This window comes from Ictidomys tridecemlineatus, chromosome 13 (genome assembly GCF_052094955.1).
Source record: "Ictidomys tridecemlineatus isolate mIctTri1 chromosome 13, mIctTri1.hap1, whole genome shotgun sequence".
Taxonomy (NCBI): domain Eukaryota; kingdom Metazoa; phylum Chordata; class Mammalia; order Rodentia; family Sciuridae; genus Ictidomys; species Ictidomys tridecemlineatus.
Genome location: NC_135489.1, coordinates 39,107,234 through 39,128,906, shown reverse-complemented (window position 1 = coordinate 39,128,906; position 21,673 = coordinate 39,107,234). Strand labels below are relative to the sequence as shown.

General features: G+C 37.1%; 1 protein-coding gene across 1 annotated transcript; it reads left to right on the top strand.

Moving 5' to 3' along the window:
* Positions 1-1,857: 1,857 nt before the first annotated feature.
* On the top strand, positions 1,858-20,771 carry Dsg3 (desmoglein 3). The gene is made up of 14 exons (XM_078029815.1): positions 1,858-2,025; positions 2,896-3,051; positions 3,492-3,636; positions 4,282-4,448; positions 5,288-5,416; positions 5,676-5,861; positions 7,864-8,135; positions 9,036-9,175; positions 10,276-10,503; positions 11,965-12,222; positions 14,025-14,164; positions 14,480-14,543; positions 15,885-16,132; positions 18,173-20,771. Exons 1-14 carry the CDS (start codon positions 1,858-1,860, stop codon positions 18,785-18,787), a joined length of 2,916 nt encoding a protein of 971 aa, XP_077885941.1. The 3' UTR covers positions 18,788-20,771.
* The last annotated feature ends 902 nt before the right edge of the window (positions 20,772-21,673 follow it).

Below are 21,673 nucleotides of genomic sequence, written 5' to 3'. Positions count from 1 at the left end.
CTGCTATAACCATTGATGTGGCTGTGTCACTATAGTATGCTGATTTTAAGTCCTTTGGGTATAGACTAAGGAGTGGGATAGCTAGGTCAAATTGTGGTTCCCTTCCAAGACTTTTTTAAGGAATCCCCACAGTGCTTTCCAGAGTGGTTGTACATTGCCACCAGCAATGTACGAGTGTACCTTTTCTCAGCATCCTCGCCAACACTTATTGTTGCTTGTATTCTTGATAATTGCCATTCTGACTGGAGTGAGATGAAATCTTAGTTTTGATTTGCATTTCTCTAATTACTAATGAAGTTCGGCATTTTTTCAGATATTTGTTGATCAATTGTACATTTCCTTCTGTGAAGTATCTGTTGATTTCCTTAGCCCATTTATTGACTGGGTTATTTATTCTTTTGGTGTTGAGTTTTTGAGTTCTTTATATATCCTGGAAATTAGTGGTCTATTTGATGTGCATGTAATAAAGATATTTTCCCACTCTGTGATTTCTTTCTTCATATTGTTGATTATATTCTTGCTGAGAAGAAGATTTTTAGTTTGAATCCATCCCATTTATTAATTCTTTACTTATTGTGCTTTAGGAGTCTTGTTAAGGAAGTCAGGACCTAATCCGACATGATGAAGATTTGGGTCTACTTTCTCTTGTATTAGTTGCAGGGTCTCTGGTCTAATTCCTAGGTCCTTGATCCACTTTGAGTTGGCCGAATGTTCCCCCTGATAAGTGGATGCTTATCTATAATGCGGGGACATGGTGTGAGAAGAACAGAGGAACTTCAATTGAGCAAAGGGGAGAGGGGAAGAGGGGACATGAGGGTAGGAAAGGTGGTGGAATGAGATGGACATCATTACCCTAGGTACATGCATGACTGCACATATGGTGCAACTCTACATCATATACTACCAGAGAAATGAAAAGCTGTGCTCCATTTATATACAATGAACCGAAATGCATTCTGATGTCATGTATAACTAATTAGAACAAATAAAAGAAAAAAAGAAGAAATAACCTTCCATAGCTTCTGAGAACTGTTCAGAGAACAGCCACAATAGAATATCTGGTTGCTGCAACTGGTTGTTAGTATAGTTTTGCAAAGTCCTTCTTATATTACTAAAATTCTGTAGTCAGGTTAAAGAACTGGAAGAACTTGTTTATACTGAAAGCAGCATTCCTTTTCATGGTGGGAATTTATGCTTTAAATACCACCTCTCCAAAACTACTTCTTTTGAAATGGAAACAAACTATAACATGAACAAGAAAATGAAATAATTAGGATAATTCATTGTATATAATTACTTATTTTAAGAACTCATATAATTTGACTCTATTTAAATGTCTACAGGTGGTGGTGTTGGTTCATGGAGAATTGCAAATAGAGGTAAAGTATGAAAAATTTTTTGCAATTTAAATACAAGTTTAATATTAAAACTTAAAATTGTATTTAGGAAAGATGAGTATTTAATGTTTAAAATCATTTGATAATTTAATTGTGAAAAATACATGAAATTAAAATTCTAGTAACCACACCAACAATACTTAGAAAAAGATCATCTTTAATATTATTCTTTTGATTTATATCATGCATTCTTTCTTCTTCTCCTTAAACAACCCAACAGGTCAAATCCTATGAATCTAAAACACTTAGATATTGTGAAGCATTTGAAAAATATAAAATATGATTAAAATGCTAATATTGGAAGTCATATAACTTTGTAATTATTTTAGTTACTTAATTTTTTTCCTTAAAATATTGGGTTGAGCAAATTGAACATCTAACAGTCTTAGTTACCTTGAAACATAGGGCATTCCTCAACACAGGTGTCCATAATCAATATTCAAAGTAAAAATTGCCAACAATGTGCATTAAAAAATGGAATTCCTTTTTGCATAAGACAAAAGGACAACATGGAGAAGACGAGACAGCAATGCAACAAGCCAGAAGAAGATACAAACGTGAGTGGGTGAAATTTGCCAAACCCTGCAGAGAAGAAGAAGACAACTCAAAAAGAAACCCGATTGCCAAGGTAAATCATATCAGCAGAGATGTGTGAATTTTTTTTTAAATAAATGCATTACATATAAATTAAAATAATATAGAGATCCCAATGTTCATAAAACAAATGAACTAGAATATCCAACCAAAAAGTATAATAATTAAAATAACATAAAAATGAGAAAGAAAAATGAAGGAACTCTGGCTTCTAGAATTACAAAATGGAATTAAGAGACATACTGACTAATGTTAGTGTTTAAGCTTATTTGGATCTAGATTTAATAAATAAAGAAAAAATAGAGATAAGACAATTAGAAATATGGTTGGTGATAAACATCGGATTAGCCATGTATAGATAATTGGTGAAGGTGAGTGCTGAAATGTATCAAGTTCATTATACTGTTCTAACTTTGTGTACACATTTTAAATAGCCCCCATTTTAAAATTTAACAAACAAATCATTTTAATGCATATTTTCAACACCTACTATATAATTCGTTTCTCTTTCTTCCTCTCCATTTTGTCCTCTTTCAGCTTACAGAAACTTTCTTTTTCTAATGTTATCAGGTAAGGAGGGACCTAGCCTTGCCAATTGGCTTTGTTAAGTGCCTTTGACCTTCTCTTTAACATTTTACTGTCACCGTTGTGTCCACAATCTGAGTAAATATTCTAAAAGTCACAATGATGAGCACATATTGGTCCATGCTGGTCTGCAGAAGCAACAACTTGACTTTATTTCCTCTTCCTACTACCTGATAAGACAAAAAGTAAATGCCACAGTATCAGAAAGTGGACTAAGGGAACAGGTGACTGAACTATGGAAGGAAAGGAAGGCAGAGGGGAGGAAAAGACCTGAGGCATGATCATCACCTTATCAACAGCGGGTTATTTTTGTTTGCAGATTTCTTCAGATTTCCAAGCAACCCAGAAAATAACCTACCGAATTTCTGGAGTTGGAATTGATCAGTCCCCCTTTGGAATCTTTGTTGTTGACCCAAACACTGGTGATATTAACATAACATCCATAGTTGATCGAGAGAAAACACCAAGCTTCCTGGTAAGTTTGTGTCTTCAACATCAGTCTACATTCTCCCTGTACTTCCTGGCTTTAGAAGGTGGCTCTTGTACTGGTGAATTTATGAGTACATGAGTCAATTCAATAACAAGTAACATTAGTTCCCCTACCAAGAGCATCCACTGATGGTTTGTGCACCTGAAGGAATACCTAAATGGGGAACAAGAGTGAGGGCCAGACTCCAGCACACAGCCTGCCAGGAGCTTTGTACTGCTGGGAGACACATTAGCCTGAAGGAAGGTACAATTTGCCCCATGGCAAGAGTAGGCATCTTTTTCCATTTTGTCTACCGTTTAGGGAAGTAGTTTTCTTCTTTGCACAAAAATTCTGAACATGCCAGCAGAGACTTTATGTATACAAATTCTAATAATATGCAAACTAAGTTTGTAGAGTAATAATGAACATTTTACTTCTGTTTCTAGATCACATGTCGAGCTCTAAATGCCTTAGGAAAAGATGTAGAAAAACCACTTATACTAACGGTCAAAATTTTAGATATTAATGATAATCCTCCAGTGTTTTCACAAAGCATATTCCAGGGTGAAATTGAAGAAAATAGTGCTTCAAGTAAGTCTTTTATGCTATCTACCACTTCTAATTCATCTGCTTTTCAAATACAAGTATCACTATGGTGTCATTCATAGAAAATAAGTTATTCTCTTAGTTTCCTCAGTAATTAAAAAAAAAGATCAAGCTAATTTGTTTGTTCCTTTGTAAATGTTGTAGTTCACCTGATTACCCAGCACCATTGTGTTTCTAGATTGTAGTCCTGTTATAAGGTTGATAGTATTTTATTCTTCATACATAATTTACATGAGTATCAGAAAGTCACAAAGCTGAGGGGGCATCCTCAGGCAGCCTGAATGCATGATCTAAGCTTTTTTTAGGTTATAAGGGGCAGAGACTTTCTTGCATTATTTGGATAACTTAGGAAAGGGGGAGAAATATAAGACCATCCATTAAGGGAAGAAATCAATACAGAAAATGGTCTGAACTGCCACAAAACCAGGGCTTAGGAAAATCAGAGGATTTTTATGGAAAGCAGCAGGTTCTACCTAGTTAAGAGAGAAAGCTATCACAAGTGATATGCAATTTTTTGAGTGTATGGGTGGTTTTTAAAATATTAAAAAAGTGAAACTGTGTTGAATATTTAATTTGAACATAATGTCAACCTTTACATATGCTTTCATGAATATTTTCCTATATTTGCAGACTCACTGGTGATGATACTGAATGCCACAGACGCAGATGAACCAAACAATCTGAACTCGAAAATTGCCTTCAAAATTGTCTCCCAGGAACCTTCAAGCATGTCCATGTTTCTCATAAGCAGAAATACTGGAGAAGTCCGAACTTTGACCAATTCTCTCGATCGAGAGGTAAAGAAAGTCACTTGGAAGCATGTAAAAATAAAGAATTTGATTTTAAGAAACCCAAGAGAGGTGACTCCATTTTAACTGGGAATAAAAAGAGAAAGGAAAAGAATGCGCCAGTACTTACCTGAGCTAATCTAGGGACATGGTTTGTCTTCTTGAGTATGAATCTGGTGATATGAAATGTGTACCTGTGACCTGATACACAATCAAATGCACCCTACACATAGCCAAGGAAGTTAAAATGACAGTAAAAGAAGCCATTGTAACTTCTTTGCTATGTGTGCACCACATAAAAATAAATAAATAAAAGGTATTGTGTCTAATAAATAAATATTTAAAAAAAGAAGAAGCCATTGGCTTACATGCACAAAGGAAGCACGTGGCCAATTTCTCAGAAAATGGAGAAAGGAAATCTCTTTGATAGAGGAAGATATTTCTATCTGGAATCAAGCCTTCTCTGATGTTTATACCAAAGAGTCTCTTTGGCTTTTCTTCCCATCCCCTCCCACCACCACATCTGCCTCCATGACACAGGCTGCCATGTCAGATCCCATTTTGCTTTCATGCAAATGGTTTTCCCAATAGACTAGCGGAGAAGCCCCATAAGTGAGCTTTCCTCACATCATCATTCCACCAGACTCATTGACGTCAGAAGTTTACAAAAAAAGGGAACTGTTCTAGCCCTACAAACTTCCTTTTTTATGAAGAGCTAAAAGTGCTTGTGATCCAGGGACCATGAACTTCAATGTCTCCACTGGCTTATTGGTGGAAAGAAAGTAACAGCCTTTCACATTCTTAGAAGATTCATAATACGTCTTTATTTTTTTTTTTTCCAAATTCAGCAAGTTAGCAGCTACAGTCTGGTTGTGAGTGGCGCAGACAGAGATGGAGAAGGGCTGTCGACTCAATGTAAATGTAATATTAAAGTGAAAGATGTCAATGATAACTTCCCAACGTTTACAGAATCTCAGGTAAACCCATTATTCCTTGAAGAATTGTGTTGACATTTATTTAATACTTTGTCATCCCAATGCAGTATTTGCCTACTTGTCGGCTCTTAAAAGTTTCTGAGCTTTCCTTTAAAAATAAGCTTCATGAAAATATTTGGGATCTAGAAGAAAGGCAATACATAATTTGAGAGGTAATGACTAATGCCATTTAAAATAACCATCATCCTTATAGGTCAAATCTAGCAATGTGATTCTTAAATCCTGCTTTTCTCTTTTTCAGTATTGGGCACGTATTGAAGAAAATGCTTTAAATTCGAACTTGCTTCGGTTTCAAGTGACAGACTGGGATGAAGAGTACACAGACAATTGGCTGGCCGTGTATTTCTTTACCTCTGGAAATGAAGGGAAATGGTTTGAAATAGAAACTGATCCCAAAACCAACGAAGGCATCCTGAAGGTGGTTAAGGTAAAACCTGAGTTGCCTTCATGGGTAGAAATCTTCAGTACTGACCAAAATCATCACTTCTACAAATGAACTTTATTAATAATAATGCCACTTCATTATACACAACAGAAAATGCATAAAAGTAGACAGACTTTTAAAAATCCCATGACAGAGTCATTCCTAAAGACAGTCTCTGTTAACATGCTCGTTTACTTCCTTCTAAGCCTTCCTACTTTACAGAGTTCACGTGTCACAGGAAAGTAGGGAGCCGAAACTCCAAACCTCACAAGAAAACTTTATTATAGGTGAAAATAAAGTAAAAGCAAGTGAAGCTTAAGCAGGGAGCACATTCAAGAGAGAGAGTGGGCTGTCTCCACACAGAGAATGACAAAGGAGAAAAGCTGTCTCCAAGTTCATTACTGTTTGATGTTGACGAGGAGAGCTGGGGACCACCTTCTGTACTCTTTGCCAATCAGGTGTTCAACTCCTCCTTCACATCTGAGGTTTTTGACCTTAGTTGGTCCTCTTCAAAATTGTCATAGGGTCATCTTATTTAGGGGGGCTTCATCTACAAGTCAATCCCATGTTAAAGTGTCACTGAGGTCAACAGCTGGTCAGAATTTACCTGGTGTGCCTGCATGGTAAAGAAATCTTCCTTCCCAGACAGAGGAAGACACTTACAGCTATAATTCCTAATTTCACATTGACCTCAGTGGACCCTGTCAAGAGTTATTCCTATTAATCCTTTTTTCTTGACACGTTTTACAAATAGCTCCTTGCTTTTTTTTTTTCCTACAGATTAATTGCCACCATTTGATTTCTTAAGAGAGTTTAAAGAAGGACCCTAAAGAAACTTAAAGAACACTTTAGGACCTTCCCTTGCATTTCACCGCTCATTGATGGCTACTGCCTAACAACATGCATGGGCGGGCATGCTTTCGGCTCAAGAGAGCAAAGCACATTTCTTCCATTAATAAAATTCATTATCTGCAATCGAGTTGAAATTAGCAAGGGATGAGAATACACACAATTGTGGCTTGCACGTTTGTCAACCTGGTTTAAATGTGGTAGCTGTAATGATTGGAGAAAAAAAAAAACCCACAATGTCTAGAAATTAGGAATGGATGAACAAAACCCTCAAGATAAAAAAATATATATAACTGTGTAAAGCTTGCATTTAACAGGCTTCCCTGTGACACACAAGGATATTTCTGCCTGAATATAGTATAAACCAGAAAAAAATAAAGACAATCGGGTGACATTCTTTGACAGCACTTTGGGCCATATGGGAGCTTTTTTATTTAACTCCTTAAGTCCAGTGGAATGACAGATTCACAATGTTCCCCAGTCCCTTAACAAGGGAACTGCTAGAAGATTTGCAGACTGTTCCTTATGACTTTACTCTGCCACAGCCATCCCTCCTTGCAAGTGTTCTATTATAAACTTCTAGCACTGCCTGGGAATGAGATGTTCCTTATCTCGTGTATTGGTGTTGTTCAGTCTCCCAGACTAGAAATCTGGGTCTTTCCCTTGAACTGTGACATTTCCTGACAACACACAGCCAAACACCTGACTGAGTAGAACATCTTTTAAAATATCACTCCCCTCAACCTTCCTCCCACCTGTCCCCCATCCTGGTCTTGCTGCCTCTAGCTAGACAGCTTCAGTCTTCACAACCTGATGAGGTAAGGTTTGTTTTTAGATGTGAAAACTTGAGGGTCAGAGAAGGTGAGTATTGTGCCCTGAGCCACACAGCACTTAAGTAGCAGAACCCAGATTCACACTCTGTTACTACAGCAAATTTAGGATTCTTTCCCCTGTACCTCACAACCTAAAAAGACTACAGTGATGTTTTGCTAGCGTAAACAGGAGGGATCCTGCTTTGTAAATATCAGTTACCAAAATGAATCTCATGATGTAGAATCCTATATCTTTTCTCTTGCACCAAGCTCTCTGTCCTCTGCTAGGTTTGTCGGATTGGGTTTGTGACACTTCCTTCCTTCGAATTTTATTTTCTCTCCAGCCTCTCGATTATGAACAAATGCAAAGCATGCAATTTGGTATCGCTGTCAAAAACAAAGCCGAATTCCACCGGTCCATAATCTCTCAATATCGAGTTCAGTCAATCCCAGTCACAGTCCAGGTCGTAAATGTCAAAGAAGGAATTTCATTCCGCCCTTCTTCAAAGATATTCACTGTGCAAAAAGGCATAAGTAGTAAAAAACTGATTGGTTATGTCCTGGGCACATATCAAGCCACTGATGAAGACACTGGCAAAGCTGCCTCCGCTGTCAGGTAAGACTATTTTATGCAATCGTGTTATTCCTAGGTCTAGCTTTAATCTATAAACCCTAATACACAGACAATCATGTGCCAAAAATATACAAAAGTGATGAAGATAAGGACCTGGATAACTTGAGAAGAGACATGCAGAAATATTAGAATAATATTTAATTAGAATAAATATTAGAATAAAAATAAATTATTAGACTAAACTGTGCTAAGAACAGAAATAAGTATAAAGTAGAAGTGAAGAGAATACCCTAGTCCATCAAGAGAGATCAAGAAGAGGTTTCACAGAGACTTCCAGTTGAGTCTTAGAGAAGATTAGAAATTCATCAGAACACTACACTTCAATCACATAAAACATGATTGCACATGATTCCAAGGAGTATACAAAGGTATAACTGCCTAAAATAGCAGAGTATGATGCAATGGCTATATTATAAAGAACAAGGCAAAAGGGAAGGAGAGAAAGGGAAAGGATATGGGGGCAAGAAAGATGGCAGATTGAGATGGCCATCATTACCGTAGGTACTTGTAAGACTGCACATATGGTGCGACACTACATCATGTACAACTAGAGAAATGAAAAGTTGTGCTGCAATCGTGTACAGTGAATCAAAATCCATTCTGCTGTCATATATACCTAATTGAGATAAATTAATCAATTTTTAAAAATAAAAAAAAACAAGGACACAGGTGTTTAAATTGAGAAACCAGGCTAATTTATACATTTAAGGATTACAAAATATAGTTCATGCATGTCATGTTAATTTTCTAAAACTTTTTATAAGCCCATACTTCAAAGTTTTTTATTAAGCATAAATATGCTAAATATAAAATGAGTCATTTTTATTAATCAACATTTCAAGTCTGAAAGAAAACTATTGTTTTTTTTCTATTATAAAACAGATATGTCATGGGTCATAATCATGGTGGTTTGCTAACTATTAATTCAAAAACGGCTGAAATCAAATTTGTTAAAAACATTGACCGGGATTCTACTTTCATCATTAACAACACAATCACAGCTGAGGTTCTGGCCATAGATGGTAAGAAAAATATTCCAATAGATTTTAGAGAAATGCTTGTGCAGTTCACATTTCTTTGTGACTTGTTGATTGTAATTATTTCACATACTTCCTTTGTCTCTATGATAAAAATCATTATTTCAGAGGCCGTGGACTTCAAAGTCTTGGGTAACCTACTCTAAGAGAAAGACTGAGAATTTCAGCTGCTCAGTGGAGTTTGTGTCACCACTGATTCTGTTTGTTTCCTCTGACCTTCCTGTGGTTGAGGGAGAAATTTTTCACCTACAGAAATTTCTGGGCTTCAGAGAATCAATACAGTTTCCTATGGAAAACCTAGTAGGGAAGCTCAACTCAAAAGTGAAATCTGTGTGTTATCCACAGAGACCTTCTATGCATATCATTGAACAATAAGACTTCTTTTAATGAAATGCTTTAAAATAATACTCATTGATTTTGTGTGTTTCCTCAAGAATAAAATTTTTTTGGTCAATGTAATAAGCAACACCAAATAGAACCCCTGCCCCCAAATTTATTTATTTATAAAATATATATGTATATATATATATATATATACACACACACACACACACACACACACACACACACACACACTACTGGGGAAACTGCAAAAAGCATTAAGAGTAACAGCAGACATGACTAATAATCTCACCATCAAGAGATATTTATTCTGTTGTTTTCAATTATCAAGATTTTAAATTTTTCTCTGATAAACATAATTATAAATTTTATATTTTATATAATAAAAATAAATCAATTTTTTATTTACTTTGGCTCAAGCTTTAGAAGTAGAAATCTTTCACACACTGATTGCAAATGAAACCAACATAGCTTAAAAAGTTGATCTCATTTATAGTCAGTAAACTTGACACCATATAGATTTTGCTTTTGAGCATCTTAAATTAATAGGCCATGCTACTCTTTAGAAACACTGGGCAATTTGGTAAATTTCAAGTTGTTTTTTTGTGAGCTGTAGAAATAAGACGACATCATGAGAAGATATGCTGACTTACCTGCACGAAGAGAAACTTTGAACGATTCTCTTCTTTTTGGTACAAATTTATTTGATATACTTCTTTAACTTTAAAATGTTATTCTTACAGAATACACAGGTAAAACTTCCACAGGCACCGTGCGTGTTAGAGTACCAAGTTTTAATGAAAATTGTCCACCAGTGGTCCTGGAGAAGGACGAAGTCTGTGGTCCCTCACCTTCTGTGGTTGTCTCTGCTCAAAACCTGCAAAGGGATAGATACCCTGGTCCCTACACATTTTCACTGGAACAGAAACTGCAGAAGTTGCCAGTTGTTTGGACTATCACAGCACTCAATGGTGAGTAAGAGGAAAGTTGCTTCCATAAATAAAAGTTGCACTTCTTTACATTTCCAGAAGAGTATGAGAATTCATTGGAGAGCAGGTTTCCAAGAATTATTTTTAAAAAAATCTTTGTTATAAAGATGTGACCTCTCACTTCAGAAAAGAAATAGTAAGATAAAATGTTAGCACCACTTAAAATTTTCTGGTTTTTATTGAATAACTTTTATATTTCTAGTGTGTTTATTTCTACCTCCACAGTAGAAAAAAAAATAGGGTCAGGCATCTATTGTTTTCAGAGAAATGTCTATATCTCTCCATACATAAGGTTTTCCTAATGGGGCAGGCAGTAAGCAGACAGGAAGCACTGGAAAAACCCACTAGCCAATGGAGAATATTTATTCCTTTTCTCCTAATCTTTACTGTGCTCATTTTACATTTTCTGTCTTCCAGAAGTCTTATATATATATAGATGTTAGACTTAATAAAAATCTGTTCCTTTGGGGAATTTTATTTTGGCCATCAGTCCATTTCAGATCCCTTGTAAACTCACTTATTTTCCTTAGCTCTTACCCACACCAGTCCTGCCAACTTTCATGGACATGGTTCATGGTGCCCTATAGTCATAGATTACAGCCATCACCAGAGTCAAAAAGATTTTGTTCTGTGTCACCTTCTGCCCTTGGGCCTTTCTGATGCTGGTTAAAGATCTAGCTCCAAACAACACATGTAGCATTTGGCTCAAAATGAGTTTACCTGATACATAGTCACTAAAGATGCCACTAAGAGAAAGCCAGCACAAGGAACCAGCTCAGTTGAGTCTGGGCAGGACAACCATGGTTGGACAGGGTGAACAAGACCCAGTGTGATAGAACATGGAGAGGTCAAGAGTGATTCAAACAGCAGCACTGCTGTGGGTTCTCACTTAGAAAGGGGCAATGTTGCCATGGAGACTAGGAAACTACTGGTGCTTAGGAGTCAGGCAATAGGTGACACCCCTGGGAATCCCATCCAACAGGCCATCATCTCCTGGAATGAGAACTAGGAGGAGCAGGTGCAGTAGCAGCAGCCAAAGCTGAAGTTCACTGTTGATGAGGCAGACATAAGAACATGGAGTTCAGGGGAAGGCGTACACTCAGAAGGCCACATGCATCTGAGTGTAGACATCCAGGAAAGTAGTAATGCCATGGTATAGGGGCCTAATATTTGCATCATGCTCATCTCCTATCCTCTGGTGAGAAAAGCAGAGCAAGATTGAGTCTTCATGGTAAGGAACAACGGGCTGTCTGGGTCAGAGAGGACAAGAAGGCATGTAGACAGATTTACCCAATTGATCTCTTAGAGCCCCTCATTGCTGCTCCGTTCACATCAGCCTTCTGTTTGTGCCAGTAAAGCATTCTAGCACTGTTATCAAAAATAAGTCGTTTTAAGAACGGAATATACTTGTTCTTACTATTGATTGCATGGCTTTCTCTACAGGTACCTCTGCTCTCGTGAGAGCCCAGCAAAAGATGTCTCCTGGAGTGTACAGAATTCCCCTCATAATTACGGACCATCAGGACAGGCAATGTGACAAACCAGAGATCTTGACTCTGACAGTCTGTGACTGTGACAACAGGGATGTCTGTGGAACTTCTAATATAATCAAAGAACCTAAGCCCACGTTCAGAAATGGGCCCTCAAGACTGGGACCTGATGCCATTGGCCTGCTCCTCCTCGGACTCTTGATGTTGCTGTGTGAGTATCCACCACCCAGCTCTGTGTCCACTAGGGTGGCAAAACTTGCAAAGACTTTGTGTTTCCCATGCTCTTCTGTGCAATGTGGGAAGAGCCATTCTCAAATCATTTTATATGCATAGCTGGGAGAAAATGGCATTTTTTTTAAAGAATCTGGAAAGTTTAACTTGTCACTTGCTAACAGTCTATATGAACATAGCAAAGAAATTCATATATGCAGACATTTAGAATAGCACAGGAGAATCAAGAGGTAGAAAAAGAAATCATGAAGCTGGGGATGTATGTAGCTCAGTGGTAGAACACTTGCCTAGCATGCATGAGGCCTAGTGTTCAAAGCCCAACATTGAAAAATAAACAAAAAATCAAGAAGATTCTCTACCTACTGCCAGTAATATATTCATGGGCCATAAGCATGGTGCATTTTTTTCCTTTTTATCTTCTTTGTGGTTTTTTTTTTTTTTTCTCTTTGCAGTGTTGAAGATCACCCAGGGCCTTGTTAACACCCCAGCTCTGACCAGTATCCCCAGCCCCAGCACTTCCTAAGATGCTTCTCCATATTCAAGTCCCATGAGATTCTAAAATAGAAAGAAAACCCTAGTCAAGCAAACTTAAGGGAAATAAACAGGCCTATCATAGACTTTGAGCTTTACAATGTGCAATAAAAGAGCATGGCTCTGAGAAGTTATTGTTTAATCCAGCATTTCCTCAAAGAAAGAGCTAACTACCTGAATATATATCATTTTAAGACTTAAGGGTTAAGTATATTGAACACATTTAGGGAAGCTACACATATGTATTATTTTTTAATAAAATAAAATTTTATTTTATTCAGCCGACAGAGTTCTGGAAATTTTCATTCAAATCAAAATCCTGTGAATCAAACAGTAAGAGGTCACTATTTAAAAGAATTTTGTGACAAATTCATGTATAAATAAGAGAAATCCTTGATCCATTCACAATAACTACCCCAATTTATTATAGAGTCATAGATATGTAGGGCTAAATTTTCATGATGATACTTTCTACTTTAATCCCTTCTTTTAAATTTCTTTTGATTTATGGCATCAATTAAACCACTAAAAAAGAACAGAAAAAATTATTAAAAGCATCCATATAACCATCACTCAGACTTAACAAATATGTCCTCAGATCACTTTTTTTTTTTCAATTAAGAAAATCATTTTTTGGACTGGGATTGTAGCTAGCATGTGCGAGGCAATAATTTTTTTAAAAAAAACCCTCTGAGCCAGGGACTCATTCTCAAGTCACAATTAAGAATCCATTCATCACCATTTGTTAGGGTCATCTCTCTAGGTGCTTAGGGTGTTTGCTGACCAAGTACTATTTACTAAGAACTTTTTAGAAACCAAATTATTAAAACAATATCATACCCACCTAAAATCTTGGGCATTCAGGTATCATGGTCATCTCCACACTTACCTAACACAATATATATTTAGCCTCAATATGTACAAAGAAACACAATCATCAAAAAAATCTATTCAGGAAAAGGATTGAGGAACTGAGCAACCCCCTTTATAATTCATCAAACAAAGTGTATCTTCAACAACAATATACCTGCAACGAGAAATGATCTGGCCTGTCTCCTTCCGTTTTGTAATAATTTGAAATTTTGGCATGCTCAATTTACTACATTTTATTTTGTAGAAATCAATTTTACTTTTAATTAGGAATTTTCCTTAAGTATTTTAAAATTTTTATTTTCTTTGTGACATGTCTGACAGTTGTCATGTCAAATGGTTTTTCAAATGTTCTGATTATTTGGTCTTGTTTTTCACTAGTGGCTCCCCTTCTGCTGCTGACCTGTTCCTGTGGGACAACTCCCATCGGAGGGGTGACAGGTGGTTTTATCCCAGTTCCCGATGGTTCTGAAGGGACAATTCATCAGTGGGGAATCGAAGGTGCCCAACCTGAGGACAAGGTAGGGGTTCTGTTTGTAAAATATGTATCATAATCACATAGAGAAAAAAAATGTATTTAATGTTGATATAGAAAAGGGGGGAGAGGAGTACAAAAAAGAAGAGATTTCTTGACCCCCAGTGTGAGTCACTGACGTAATGGAAAGAATCTTTTAGGATTTTAGCTCTTTAGATGTCAAATCCTAAAAATAAGGTTACTCCTAAAAGGATTTGGTACTCTTATAACATTACCATTAACAGAGGACCACATTTCATTTGTATTGCTCTAACGTCTACTTTGCTTTTAAATGTATTTCTGTTTCGAACATGGTTTGCAGGAAATCACAAATATCTGTGTACCAGCTATAACAGCCAATGGAGCAGATTTCATGGAAAGTTCTGGTGAGTAAACATCAAATGTCTATTTGATAGCAACAGCGGGTTAAATGAGAAAGATTTTTTTAAAAATGAGACACACTCAAAATTACTTTATTAATTTGTCTATGTTAATGTAAAGGAAAAGGTAACCAACATCTACGTATCCACAGCCCAACTTCTGTCTGTTCTTAATTGCAGTCACATTAACCATTAAAGTCTCCTGTGGACACATCCTTGATCATGTTTTCCTTTTTTCCTTCCTTAAAATCAACAGTATATTTATTTGAGCTCAATTACTAATTCTTATATTCAGTCACAACGTAACATGATAGCTTTGTGATCTTATAACTGAATTTATTTATTTGTTTTGATCAAGTGACTGTTTTATTCATAATATCTCAATTCCACAACTGCACTGTAAGTTAAAATAAGACCTGAGGCTTACTAGTAAAATTTCTTCTTTCTTCCATATTAGCATTAGTTTATTTTTAAATGTCCAGCCTACAGAATCTGCATGATAATTCTCCAAATATGTAATTGTCTGCCTTTGTCAGCTGCTCTAGTCTTTATCTGCTTCTCCCATTATAATGACATAGCAAGAACTACATTCAGAATTCTCTAGAAAAAAATAATTCATGAAATCATAATGTAAAGTTATCCGGCAAAATAATGCATTAAATTTCTTTAGTCACCAAGATACCAAATTAGTATCTATTATTTACATGATTGCATAATATATATTTCCTCTTTGGTTTCCATACTGAGCCAACATAACTGCACAATTACAATTTTTTTTTTCATGAGAACAAACAAGGACTTCCTTAGAAGCTTTCCAAGCCTATCTACTAATTATTTTCTTTTTACTTTTCTATTTCTGTTTGTCTTTGTTTTTGTTTTTGTTTTGGTGCTGGGGTTGAACCCAGGGCCTTGTGCATGCTAGGAAAGCACTCTACCAGCTGAGCTATATCCCCAGTCTTACTTTTCTATTTCTGTCCATTGTCATCAAAAATATATTTCCTCTGTACACTTTTTAAATTAGGATCTTTTCAACCTTTTCATCTGCTGATGTCCCCTCTTATGTTACTGTCACATAACACACTCTGGGGTGTTCTTGGAGCCTTTAATCACAAAATTGTATTTTCTCCCACGTTTATGCTTTACATAGCAATGGCTCCTGGACATTAGAAATTACATTTTTAAAAATACAATTCACATAAGGGATTGAGGTTATAGCTCAGTTGGTAGAGTGCTTTCCTAGCGTGCACAAGGCCCTGAGTTCAATCCCTAGTCCCATATAAAAAAATAATAAAATAAAAACACAATTCACAGTATGAGATTTCAAAGAATTTTCTCCCCTATTTTTAGAAGTTTGTACAAATACATATGCTGGAGGCACAGTCATGGAAGGAGTTTCGGGAATGGAAATGACAACCAAGCTTGGAGCAGCTACTGGATCCAGAGCTGCCACAGGATTTGGAGAAGCCTCCGGACTTGTCACCTATTCTTCGGGACAGTCAGTAACAATGAGGACAAGGCATTCCACAGGAGGAACCAATAAGGACTACACTGATGGGGCTGTGAACATAAGTTTCCTAGAGTCCTACTTTTCTCAGGTAATTGGATGGCAAATTGTGTGGCTTTTTTTTATCTTATTTTCATTCGATTTTACTTGATGATATACCTCAGTTGGGTAATTCATTGTTCTTAAGGCATGTTAAAATGTTTAAAAAAAATGGCTTTTTTTTGCCAAAATAATACAGATAACTTGGGTCACCAGTCAAAAAGATAGCCCCAAACCAAGAAAATATGGCAAGTGTCCCCTTCTTTCCCAACTGGAAAGACAATGAAAGGCAAAACTCTTTCTCATTTTGAGAATTCCAGCACTGAATACAAAGCAGTTTGCTTTGCTTTTTCTGTACCACAAAGCATGCTGAGACATGTGCACACATATTTTCCTAAGAGTGATTGATAGTACTCTTTGCATTTCTTCAAAGAAATCCATGGCCAAAAGAGTTGAACCGCAGGGCTGGGGTTGTGGCTCAGTAGTAGAGCGCTTGCCTCATGTGTGAGGCACTGGGTTCGATTTTCAGCACCACATATAAATAAAATGAATAAAATAAAGGTCCATCAACAAATAAAAAAAAATTATAAAAAAAAAGAAGAGTTGAACGACCACTGAATTAATGACCCAAAAGTCAAAAGAGAGGAAAGAATGGAATTGAAGATCAGTGGTGGGAGGAATGAATGTCTGGAAAGATCAATCAGAAAAGGGACAAGAGTGCTGGAACAGAGAGGGCTTTGGGGGGTGGGTTGTTTACCCCTGGTTTGGTAACTTCTCGCCAACTGCTTGCGCTGTCAAGATGAACTGGGTTCAGAGGAGCAGGCTGCAACACTAAGAAAATAGAGAAGAAATCACGCAACACATGGACATGAGTTTCTCAGGCCGAGGTGGGACTGTTCTGCGACCTTAAGGGTCAGCTTCCATGCTGGATGGTGCTGGAAAGGGAGCAAGTGCACCCGGAACCCCTCTATTTATTAGGGAAAAGACATTCGGTAGAATATTCCACCCAAATAAGGCAGGGGATAGTGTTTCAAAAGGGGGGTTGCCCAGTCCCATTGGGTAACTCTCAAGCCCAGAGCTGAGGCATTTCCTTGCCAATCGGAGGTAAAGGCCACTTGCTTCCCACAGCGTGTGGCATGTGATGCCAGTCCAATACCCTCTTTACCCAAGGATAAAGTGGGGTGCTTAGCTCATGTGCAGGGCGCCCCCGACAGTAACCATAGGCTAGTGGATAAGAGGCATGTTTAGATGGAACCTCCCCCTAGATTTTTGATACCAGAACCTTGATAGATTCTGATAGCAGATAAAGGCTGACACTGTATATTTTTGGGGGGGTGGAGGGATACCAGGCATTGAACTCAGGGACACTCAACCACTAAGCCACATCCCCAGTCCTATTTTATATTTTATTTAGAGACAGGGTCTCAATGAGCTGCTTAGTGCCTTCCAGTTGCTGAGGCTGGCTTTGAACTCTCGATCCTCCTGCTTCAGCCTCCTGAGCCACTGGGATTACAGGCATGTGCCACCGTGCCCAGCGAGACTGACACTTTATTTGAGGCAAGGTTGGCAGGGAGTGCTTATTTTGAGTGAGGATGCTTTAGAGTATTTTTATTTTATTTTTATTTTATTTACAAGTCAGGCTCCTGCAAGGATTGTAGAATCTGTGTATCTGTCAGGGTGAGCACTGTCTCCATGCACAGTGGGAGACCTCCACTGCCTCCACCCCAACACAGACAAGCATCCACAAAGCCCTCACTTGAAGCCAGGTGCTAACCTCCAGACATCATACAGATCTGCTACGTAGACCTAAATCCTTGCAAGTGCCTTTAAAGTTGAGAACTAAAACATAAGCCCAAGCTAGACTCAATGTTGAAGGAATGTCAACACCCTGTTATTATCCAAATCCCAGATAATTTCTATAATAATATTGTTCATATAAAAACATTTCTTAACTTCTATGGATTACCAAATTTGGGCAGTCACAATCCAACCTACAGTTCTATGAACAGTTATAGATTGTTCAAGAATCTTCCTTAAAATTCTTCTTCTTCTTTTTTTTAAGAAGTCTTTTTCTCTCCCTCTCCATCTTTAGAAAGCATTTGCCTATGCAGAGGAAGAAGACACCCAGGAAGCAAATGACTGTTTGTTGATCTATGATGATGAAGGCGTGGCTGATGCCCCGGGTTCTCCCATAGGTTCCCTGGGTTGTTGCAGTTTTATTGCTGATGATCTGGATGACAGTTTCTTGGACTCCCTCGGCCCCAAATTTAAAAAACTTGCAGAGATAAGCCTCGGTATTGATGATGAAGCCAAACAAGCTCAGCCATGCTCTAAAGACAAGGGTTCTGGCATTGACTCCTGTGGTGGCACCATGGAAGTCCAACAGCCAGGATTTGACAGGTGCCAGACTCTGTCTGGTAGCCAAGGGATTTCTGCTTGTTCCGCTTCTGGGTCTGTCCAACCGGCCATTTCCATCCCTGACCCTCTGCAGCATGGTAACTATTTGGTAAAGGAGTCCTACTCTGCTTCTGGATCCTTTGTGCAACCTACCACTGCAATCTTTGATCCACTTCTCACACAAAATGTAATAGTGACAGAAAAGGTGATTTGTCCCCTTTCCAGTGTTCCTGGCAACATAGCTGTCTCAACAGAGCTACGGGAGTCATGCAATATGCTCTATTCAGAAAATCCTTGCTCCCACCTATGATCAGCACATAACAGAATAACGTTCTGGAAGAATCTGAGTATTTGGACCAAATTTCTTAAAATAGCAGCAAAGCTCACTACATTGTGTGAATTTAGCATTTATTGGATACTCTGATAAACTGTTCATGATTATAATTTAAATGTTCTGGTTCGTACCTCAAATAGGATGTGTCATCACTCCTAATTCTGGAATATTTTTCAAATTGTGGTAAACATTTATGTTTTTCAAAAATCTTATGATCATATTAGGTGGGAAATTTTCCTAGACACTTTTAAACGTATATGCTTTCAGTGCCAAAGAAAGGTGTTTATCACTTTGAACAGAAATGTGGTTCAGTGGATTAGCACTTGGAGTCAAGAGTCCTGATTCTTGTCTCTGTTGCCTTTTCTTATATCATTACTAATGATATAAGAACATTATTACTAATGACTTCAGAATCTCGAGGCATTTGCCAAAGCATTTTGAGCTGCTCAGAATAAAAGAAATAACTTCAGTTAAGTTTTCTTCTGTCTTTTTGGTGTTGGGAAACCATTAGTATGCATCTTTTGCTCAAGCTAACGGGCTGTGGGCTTATGCATTCAACTTGCTACATCTACAAATTCCACATATGCTCACACTAAGACAATTTTGAAATAGAAACATCATAAAATGTTTAAGAAATTCTAGTCTAGTGTAAATAATATTTTGTGTATTTTTGTATTCTTAAAAGAATCTATCAAAAAAATACTTTACATTGAACTCCCTCCTAAACACTTCTCAGTAGTAAATCCTGTGTTAATCTTTAAAATGGGTCCTTCTTTAGAAAGTGTCACTAGGTAGGTACAATTTACATATGACATATAGTGATGTTATGTAAACAGTGTCTACAGACTTTGTGGAAATACAAAACACAGCTTTTCTTATAAGCTAAAGGAGTTATGAACTAGAATAACACAAAGTGAAATTTGTGAATATGTATTATAAACAGAATTTCAGGAAAATAATTAGTGGCGTGCTTTTCTAGTAAAAAAAAGGAAGTGGAGGTGGGATTATATGTAAACTATTTTTTTAACCATTGCTTCTATATTTAACAGCTACCACAACTTAATACTTGAGTGTAGCAATGTTAGGTGAGAGAAAGTGTAGAATATATTTTACATATGTTACCCTCATGGTAATGGTATTCTTCCAGTCATTTCTATTCATTCGAGATATTACCCCTTTGCCCTATAGAGAACGCCCTACCTCACCTGCTTCCCAATGTTATTGTTTAAACAGAATCTTTACAGGGTCATTGTTCAACTTCATTATTTCTAATTGTATATAAAATACAGTTTTTGATTTTCCTGGTTTTTTTTTTTTTTGGTTATAATAAAACCTACATACTTTTGTCCAGATGCACTGTAAACTAACCAAGTGTTTATGGTTTAATCTAGAAGGATACAGTCTGAGAACACCCACAGGAAAGCTAAGCCCTCAATGCCGCTATCCCTATTTTTCATCCCTCTCCTTGGCACCATGACCACCAGGAAGGCCAGTGATAGAATAGTCCAGAAACAGAAGTGCAGGCAGCCTGAGCCTCCCCATCAAGCCGCTGCTGCACTGAGGCTTTTACTGTGCAGGTCTTGAAATGAGAAGAGCTGGATCCTGTGGAGCATCCTGCTGAGAGTTGAGAAGTTGCACTTCTTGAGCTTCTTGCTTCCCAGTGGAAGCTGACTCTGGGATTAAGAGTATGCACTAGTGACTCTGTTTATGCATGAGGGTCAAATTAGTAATCATAATGCTTATTTAAAGCTCAAAGGTATATTCAATATCCTCAAAGCTTTTTAACTTTGCCTATTAAACCCCAACACAGAAAGCATTATTAAGGTGCAGAGAAAACCAGATCATCATAGTAAAGTTTATCAAGAGAAAAATTGAAATTAAATGTTTTTAATTTTTAAAAATTATTGGTCTTTATGATGACCTAAATGTTTATTTTCTGTATAAAATGTATTTGCATTTTTTTCACCAAAAATAAAAGTTGTTTTAAACAGAAAAACAATTAAACTGTTCTTTGACTTGATGTGTTACACATTTTAAACAGTATATATTAAAACACAAGAAGTGTACCATTGTTATAATAAAACTGGCAATAAATATATGAATACTTCCTTTGCCATTTGGTAAAAGCTGAATCTCCATAATGAAGAATTACTAAGGAATATGATGTAGAAATGGCTTGCATATGAATTTTTAATGATATTTTACATTTTTCTTCTAGCTGATACCTTTTCTGCATCCTCCCAGACAGAGGGAAGTATCTTGGGGCTCAGGATCATTCTGGGTGGATAAGGTGCTGGATTAGGTCAGGGCAGACAGACTTTATTAACTGGACACTTTCGATCTTTTACGTTTATTTGGTTCTTTGGAATACTCTCCTAGGAGAAAATTGTGACATTTTAAGAAGACTCAGATGGTTGGAGTAAAGAGAAGGTAATGCTTCCAATCTACCTGGATGGAACATTATGCCACGGCACTGGTGAGAACCATCTGCCTCAGTTTGAGGCACTTGTGCCTTATGTCTCCTAAGGAATGCAACAAAAATAAGTCTCTTCAGGTTTTCAGAACTTGCTTCTGGCTGACATTCCTTCTTCTTAAATCTGGACAATGAGGCCTAGACCCTGGGTGTAAGGGGGGGGGGGAATAAAGCAAATATTGAGTAAAGAACGGTAGATGGCTTAACTCAGTGTTCCAAATCGACTCCAGAAAAGTGAAAGTTACATAGGTAAAGTCTAAAAATATTATGGGCCTCTATTCATAGCAAGTTTAAGGAATAAAAAAAGGCAAAAAAAAATGGTTTATCACAATTTGGAGACCACATTCTCAAAGATCACGTAATGGTATAAAAGAAGCACATTATACTGA